We start from the raw sequence: 8,656 nt of genomic DNA, 5'->3' as shown, positions 1-8,656 counted from the left end.
CTAGGTGGAGTAGTCAAACACAGATCCACTGATCCTTCAACACAGAGCATCTTCAGAAGAAAAGTTGATAAAATAAATTTAAAAACTCTGTATTGTTCGATAAAAGTGTGTATTGAACCTAAAGCACTGTGTTGAACGGTTCGATACGGGTACATGTATTGTTGCACTCTTATGTATAACATAATGTATATGTATGATTTTCAATATATTGTGCAGCCCTAATATATATAGTAATCTTGTAAGGCTGGAAACTTCCCTTATATCAAGAAGTGCCATTGTCTTTTTCCACTGGCAGATTATTTAATTTAATTTGAGTCTGAAGTGAAATAATCAAACAAGTTTAAAAATACTTTTTGGCAGGATGTAAGATCGTAAAACTGGTGGACAGTTTTTGCAGTGCATACCTCACAGATGTTTCAGAAGATCAGAAACCTCACTTTCATTACAGCTCTGAGTCTTTTGCATGTTGCAGTTCATGCAAAAGTACATTTAGGAACCGTTTTGTTTAAGACAAGATGTAACCCAAGGACTTTCAAATTAAACCAGCAGTTAAGCCCTCAGCAGCTGAAACACACAGAGGTGAGAGAATAAAGCAGTTGTCAGAAGCAGCACAGTTGTCAGTTGCATGCTTCAGCGAAGGGGCTGAGCTGAAATGTGAGCCGAGCCTTGTTTGGGCTGCTTTTTGGCAGCTCCAGAACTCGGCCTACTGACTCAGGACATTGTTACATTCGAACCTCCTCTTCCCGGGCTTTATGATGCAACTCGATGCAACACGTTTCACTCAGTGGACAAGTCATATCCTGTTTCCTGAGCTGCGGAGACTCAATACACCACAAACAACTATGACGAAGCAAGGAAGCAAAAACTAAAAAATAAATCAAATTCAGAAAGAGACTTTGAAAATCAGGCAGTGAAGGAAGAAACACAAGAGAAAAATAGATCCTCAGGATGATAAATGATGCAAACAGACAAGATTCAGACTTAAATGAACTAAAGGGAGGTGACAGAGCTGGGTTTCAGTAAAATTTAAAGGAGACTGACAGACAAGCACTAACACTGGAAGTGAAGAGATGCTCATTTTAAAACCATTAGAGAGGAGCCCAAACTTATCTTCATGACAGGAAACTGATCTAAAACACTCATTTTGACTTAGAAAATCTATTTTCATTGACAAGGAGAATAAAAAGTTCTGGTTTGGGCCCCACAGAACATTCACAGTGCCAAGGCACTAGTGTTCAACTAAAGGACCACGGGCAAAACGTGGCCTGCTCGTGACTTCTGTCCGGCCCATCATTTTGTTTTTTTAAGAAAATAGTTTTGAAATCAATGATAAACTTTAAATTTATAATATAATTCAACAAAATAAACACATTTAAAGGGTGAAATATAATAATTGTCCTGCCCCTGAGCTGTTGGTTCGTAGTATCTGTGGCCTCCTGAGCAATTTAGTTGGATAGTTGTCTAATAATGTCTTAAAATAAGCTGCTTTACAACCAGCACTGTCCATACATATCCTATCATGCAGAGGTTCTCAAACTAGGGTCCCTGGACCCCCAGGGGTCCGTGAGAGGTATCTTGGGGGTCCTCAAAAAATTTTTACTAAAATTTTAATTTGTTTTTTTGTTTTTAAAAATACATGGAGAACAACAAACTAATAAAACAAACATAATAAACTTAATAAAATACATATTCCCATGGCATTTAGGGGTTGAAATGACCATAAATTATCTTTTAAAAACAGCACGGGGTTTATAAGGAGGTCCCTAGAATATTTTTCGCCCTTGTAAGGGGTCCCCAGACCCAAATGGCTTGAGAACCCCTGCTATAATGCATGGGATATGTATTGACAGATGAGAAATCCCTGTTGGTAAGTGGGCGTGTTCACAATTCAAGATGGCGTCTACCTACCACAACTCAACAGTGAGCAAAACTTTCTTCTTTTTTTTAACTTTTCATAGTATTTTTGTATTATTTATTTCACTTTCAGTCAGTCGTACATTGGTGTTTCTAAGAGGACGCATTAAAACGCTGTTTCTATGCAGGAAATACCAGGTAGAGCTCAGTTATTGTTTAGTCAAAGTTAATTACAACTGGTCCTTTGAGGGCCACCGTAGCATCATCCTAAATCCACTCAGTGGTGCTTTATGTCACTGACACAGAGGAAGTCTTTCATTCTAAATTTAAAAATGTTTAAACATCTTAATCAGATATCCAGCAATGAGGCAAAACTAAAGGATAAGTAACTATATTGGAGTGAAAAGGGTTGGATAATCTCTAAGATCCCACTAAAAGCACACACATTTTGTTGCCTTGTGGTTGTGTGTGTATCTAGTAAAGCAGAGTCACTCACCATGACCACAGAAGGGTGGGCTGGAAGCTGCTTGGCGGCGTCCGAGGAGGAGTTGGGGACGACGCCGTGCAGCTCCTCGTCGCTCAGCTCCTCGGTGCCGTCCGAGAGGCCCTYCGCCTCGCTGACGGTCAGCAGCATGGTGGCGTGCTTGGCCTTCACCGTCAGCATCTTACACTTGGAGTGGAGCGAGGCGATCTTCTCCTGGTAGCCACGGATCTTCTGGGTCAGCTCCTGTCAAAACATCAGCCCCCCCCCCACCACCACACAGAGAGAGTCAACACTCGGCGTCAGCAGAGTGGGGTCCAGGTCCAGCTGATCCACAGCTCCTTAGAAGATAAACAGAGGCTGAGTCGGCTCAGCGGTGAATRTTGCGCCCGTGTGAGGGGGATAAATGGAGCGGACACATTCTCCTCTCTCGCCGGTCCCTCGCAGTGCGAAAGTGTACAAAGAGAAAAGCAGTGCCTGACTCCGTTTTCACCCCCCTCTCTGTACCTCTGAGCCAATCAGAGGAGTCTGACTCTGCGAGGCAGGATGTTTGCTTGAGACCCTCACAGAAATACTTCAAAATCCCTCAGACACTCCCTCTTGTACACATATACAGACGGCAGGAGGAAACAGGAAGTGATCTCACCGCTTGTTTCCCCGCCCTCCTCTTTCCATCTTCCCGTTTTTTAACAAAGAGCACAAGAAGGGAGCCGAGACTGACAGAGCTGGTGTCAAATTACAGCCCAGCAAACTGGACCCACCTCCTCCACCTCCCTCCTCCCTTCTTCACCCCCTCTGTCCCACAGATGGTCAAATGCGCTGATAATCAGGTCACGTGACTCAAAGGAGCTCAGCTGACAGATCAAACCTTGAACTAAAAAAATAAAATAAAACAACAGTCAAACGTCGGGGCTGAACACAAATCTGCAGCCAAGGTTAAAATGCAGAATTGTGAAGTAACTAAGTACAAATACTTCTTTACTATACTTAAGTAGAATTTTTGGGTATCTGTACTTTACTAGAGTAATTAATTTTCAGCCTACTTTTTACTTCTACTTGTTACATTTTCACACAATTATCTCTACTTTCTACTCCTTACATTTACAAAAAGGCAAGAAGTACAAAGTTGTTACTTTAATTTAATTTTTGCTTGTTTTCATTCCAGCCTGTAAAAAATAAATACTATCAATATAAATTGTGCCTCCTAGATAGAGTGAATTTAACTGTGGTTGAATGAGAATAAAACTCTGATACTGTATTAGTTTGTACACAAACAAATCATGTCACACTGCAGCAGGACATAATCATTAAAATAAAAGGACTGTACTTAAGAAGTATTTGTATTTCATGAATTATATTATTACACGTGGCCTCAGTCCTCAGATAGATTTTTATTTTAGAGAAAAGCTTTGTGCAGCCTTGATATATGTAWATAAACTGAAACAGCTGGACTAGTGCATCTTAAATTTAACGTAAATTAATTATTTTAAAACGATATAGTCATTTCTGCATTTTTGTGGAGGTCACCTCTTAATAAATGTTTTTATAGAAAATGTAACTGCTCATTTTAAATCAATACTTTGACTTTTAATACTTAAGTACAAAAAATATCAGATACTTTTTTCCTTTTACTCAAGTAATATTTCTAAAGGTGACTTTAACTTTTACTAAAGTAATGTTTTGTTAAGATACGTGTACTTTGACTCAAGTATCACTTTGTGCTACTTTATACAACACTGATAAAATGCCATAAAAAAGTGAGATTTGATCTGTCGGACTGCAGGTCTCCGTCTCAACCCCACCTCCCTCGTGCACAYGCGAGATCAAAACACACCCACTCAGCAACACAAAACACAAAGCTATGCAGACGGTGTCATCTACCTCTGCAGACATGGAGCATCAGATAGAGGAGGAATGTTGACGTATTCTCTTTGTGTGACGCAACTGCAGTGACTACATTTAGAAAAAAAAAACAAATAACTAAATAGTCTGACTCACAAGCGAGGATTAGGCTAATATAGTTCTTTAGCCACAACTTCTCTTTTTTTTTTGTACAGTATAAGAAATAACAGGAAGCACACATTATGACTCGAGCTGTGTGGTTTATTTCTACACTTAGTTTTTGCTCTACAATGACAGAACTGTTCAAAATTAAAGACAGTGCATCAAATATATGACCCTTTAAGAAGCTTTTCTTTCTACAGTCTCTGGTAATCACACTTATTCTGTATATTTTTTAGAATACGTTATTACATTTCCTGCTAATAAGCAATAACTTTTAAAAAAAATCTTTTGATTCACTTTGACAAAGTTCACATTTTTCAGTCTTTGTTTAAATGTGAAATCATTGATTTAATTTTTTTTAAACTGCCTGGTCTTTTTTGTGTATTCTTGGTTAAATAATAAAAAAGAAAAAAAAAGTGTAAAAAGAGAGAAGGGGAAAGGAACGATCTTTTGTTTTACCCCAAAATGTTCTGAGTTATGTATGTTATGTATTCTTTTGAAAATTGATTCTTTTGATTGTTCTTGTTTTTGTTTTTATTGAAATGTAAATTGGGAAAAAAAGTAATAAAATAAATAAATAAATCATTGATTGTTTGGATAAAAAAATCAGTAAAATATATCATATAGGGGACACAAACAGTGATATTTGAGCAGTGAAATGATGCTTATATGATTTACAGAAAGTGTGCAATAATTGCTTAAACAAAATTAGGCAGGTGCATAAATTTGGGCACTGTTGTCATTTTATTGATTGCATGTTGTTTTCAGCAATAACACTTAAACATACATATATGACATCGTACGTTTTTAAATCGGTTTAAAGTTACCTAAAGACAAGCAGAGACTTGCAGCTGTGTACTTAACCAGTTAATTTCTAGTGTGTTAGAGCAAATGATGTCATTTTATTGGTGGAAACCAAGTGCAAAACAACAGTAAAATAAAATGTTTGGCAAATTGCTCATGTGCGCAACCCACACACTCAGCTCTACTGCTCATCCCACAAATGCATGTTCCTTACAAATGATGAACCATTTAAAAATGGAAATAAACAGGCTTTCAGCCGTTACCTCATGATGGTGAATCTGAGCCTGAAGTTCCTGAATGTTGTTGGTGGAGACGGGCCGGTCCTGGATGATGCGGTGAGCATCTTCTATTAACCTCTGGAGGTTCTTCACTTCCTGTTCGTACTGCTCATACTGCACCACGGCCTCCTGACAAAGAGGAAACACTTACTCAGTAATTTGTGATTTACATCGTTCTTTTTAGGGAAAATATTACAAAACGTTGCAGCTTATCTCAAACCCTGACGGCAGATAAAGTAGTCGTGGTTTCAGCTTCTATTAAACCTAATGTGTTTGATTTGAAACAGAAAACAGACACTTCGGGCACGTGTCCATACGTCTGTCTCTGGAAGAGCTTCCACTTCTGAACCACCACTATAATTAACTTCACCAGCCCAGAACCAAGGGATGGAGGAGAAATGCCACTTTGATGAGGGTTAAACGAAAACACATTCCTGAGGAGGGCTGTTCAGACACTACAGAGTGAAATTCAGGTTTTAAAGTCTCCACTTCATCACAAGCACCTTAGTTATAAATATAAACCATATAAATGTTTTTTAGATAAGTCAAAAACACCAGTCCTAATGTGAAGACTGTCCTCTACCTGCAGGATGTTGCACTGCTGGATGGTGGTGTGCTGCAGCTGACTGGCCTCCTGCTGCAGACTCTGAGCTGTGCGGCAGATCGGCAGACTGGCCACTACCTCCTCCGGCAGCCGGAGGGCGCTCTGACACAGCTGCACCGCCGCCACCTGCTGTTTGAAGCTCTCCATCTCCACCAGCAGACGCTTTTAGATGGASATCAGAGAGAGAATTAAAGGGAGGCAGGGTTTATTTACCTGTTTGTACAGAGTAATAACTGGAATAAGCACCTGTCTCTGTGTGAGCTGCTCCCTGAGGCTGAGCTTGTTGAGGTCGGGGGAAGCAAGGCAAACCTGGATCTGATCAACAGCAGCGTGCAGGCTCTTCACCTCGGCCTCTAGACGCAACAAGTCCTAAAGGCAAAAACAGACATAACAAATGTAGGGTTTTGATTTAAACGTGCAAAAATTGCATTTTGTCAAAATATATTGAATAAATGCCTTATCAATGTATCATTTGAATGGACTGTCTGAAATATAATCCTAAATTTTTTTTTAAACACTTTTGTTTTTTTAGCATTAGTAACAAAAAAAATGATTTTGAGGAAAAACGCCTTAAAATTTTGAGATTTTCTGTCAGCTAACAAAGTTTTTGGTTATCTGCAGCTGGGCAATTTCAGCATTCAAACACAATATGAGTTTTCCTCTTTATATTAACATCAAAAACTCCTAATTAAAATGACAAAAAAATAGGATTCAGACCAAATAATAATGTATCATCGTAACCAACAAGACAAATTAAGGCATATCTCTAGATCCACTTATGATATCAGAATGACCCAGGTGTCAAAATGTATCGTTTAAAGCCAGGAATCTGAAAATGTGATTAAGTCATTTTGGTCAAATTTGACTTAATCCTCATTTYGATATGATGGGTCACATATTTCATCCTTTTCAGTCTGACACATAAAATTACAAGTTTTCACCATATTAACTCCCACAGGCTCAAATGCATTTTGTGGAACAAAAACTAAATTACAAAGAAGTAGATTCAAATCGTTGCGCAGTCTAGATCGAGACAAATAGGAAAATAATCCAATTCATGGACTCTCAATGTCATTAAAAACAATTGGCTACTGATTATAATTTGGATACCAGTTCATAATTTTTAAATGAGCGTGACCGATTAATGCTGAAAATCAATTCTGATGATGTAATAATCGTATTGGCCACAAGGGGTCACTGTTGACTAAAATCTGAACAAGTTGATGCTAAAGTGTTTGGATTTAAAAAAAAAAAAAAAAAAACAATTTATTGTACATTTTGCTACAACTGAAAAAATTTTGGGTGATAATTTCTCATCTAAAAATCTCTGTTTTTGACTGAAAGTGCTGTTTACTTTAGCTGCATCCTGCAGATTCTGGAGGCGGCCCTTGGCGGACTGTTGCAGCTCCTCGGTGCGTCTGCTGAGGTGTTTCACCTGCTGGCTCCATCCCTCCGTCTGCAACAGATCCGCCAGCTGCCCCTCCCGCTCCCCCATGGCCTCCAAGTCACCATGGAGACCGCGGCACTCCCTCAGCAACGCCTGTCACCGTAAGACCATAAATTACAAGTCAGAGAGGAGGATTTTCTGCAAGGCAATTWTACTAATTAAGGTCAGTCAACGCCGAAACATTTCACTGGAAATCAGAAACCAATTAGCTGCAGATATGAGCCGTATCTTCAGATTTAATAGGGTAATTATGAAAGAATAGTATCAGTTTCTGTGGAAAATAACGCAAACATAATAAACACAAGTTTAAGCCCCGTTTAAAGCAATTCACACTCTTTAAATGAAAGTGAATAACTCACTTGATGTGCTCGAATTTGCTCCTGCAGCTGGGAGGCAGAGCTCCAGACGATGTTACTGGTGATCAGAGCCTCAGCTTTTTCTATCCAGCTCAAAATAAAGGCCTTCATGCTGTGATACTCCTCCACCTGCCTCTCAGCCTGCTCAGTGGTGACACAAAACAGGCAAAATCAAAGAAAACTAAAGATTTAGCATTTTCTGTGAAAATGCAGCGTGAATGCTGATAAATTTTAAAGAAAAAAAATTGTGATTTGTTGTAAAATAGCCAAAAATGCTTAAATTAGCAGAAAAGTAGCTGAAAAAGCTGATATAAAGAAAGGAAATAAGAGCAGACATTTGCTGAATTAAGCAGTAAAAAGCTGAAATTTCCACAAAAAGTTGAATTTAGCAGAAAAATAGCTAAAATTGCAGAAAACGACTGAAATTAGCAGAAAGAAGTTGATAGAAGTACAAAAAAGTTTAAATAAACAGAAGAACAGCAGAAAATAGAAAGAGAGCTGAGAAAGCTAAAATTAGCAAGAAGAAAAGCTAAAGTTAGCACAGAAAAGTAAAAAAAAAAAAAAAAAAACAGAACCAGAACAAAAGGTGAAAAGTGCAGTAAAGATTTATAAATATTTTGAAGGATTTTAAGGATGTTGAAGACAGCTCCATTCATTTTCAATGAGAAGAAAATGGCAGAAAAACTAAATATTTCATTATAAACTGCTAAAACTACTAATAATTGTACCCAGAATATTATTAAGGAGCTGAAGGTGTATGTATGTATTGTTTGTATGTATGTATGTATGTATGTATGTATGTATGTATGTATGTATGTATGTATGTAT

At 38.2% G+C, this 8,656-nt stretch overlaps 1 protein-coding gene across 1 annotated transcript in view; it reads right to left on the bottom strand.

Annotated features, from left to right (window-relative positions):
- Window positions 1-8,656, bottom strand: part of LOC106518657 (nesprin-1) — a gene marked incomplete at its 3' end in the record, with an annotated part of 139,050 nt that overhangs the window by 11,810 nt on the left and 118,584 nt on the right. Inside the window, 6 exon segments of the mRNA XM_014010029.1 lie at window positions 2,351-2,581; window positions 5,407-5,550; window positions 6,005-6,187; window positions 6,272-6,394; window positions 7,380-7,565; window positions 7,832-7,969. Of these exon segments, the coding sequence (XP_013865483.1) occupies window positions 2,351-2,581; window positions 5,407-5,550; window positions 6,005-6,187; window positions 6,272-6,394; window positions 7,380-7,565; window positions 7,832-7,969 (1,005 nt within the window).

This window comes from Austrofundulus limnaeus, unplaced genomic scaffold, assembly GCF_001266775.1.
Source record: "Austrofundulus limnaeus strain Quisiro unplaced genomic scaffold, Austrofundulus_limnaeus-1.0 Scaffold64, whole genome shotgun sequence".
NCBI classification, from domain to species: Eukaryota; Metazoa; Chordata; class Actinopteri; order Cyprinodontiformes; family Rivulidae; genus Austrofundulus; species Austrofundulus limnaeus.
Note: the sequence above shows the minus strand (reverse complement) of the source record. Positions and strands in the feature narration are given on the sequence as shown.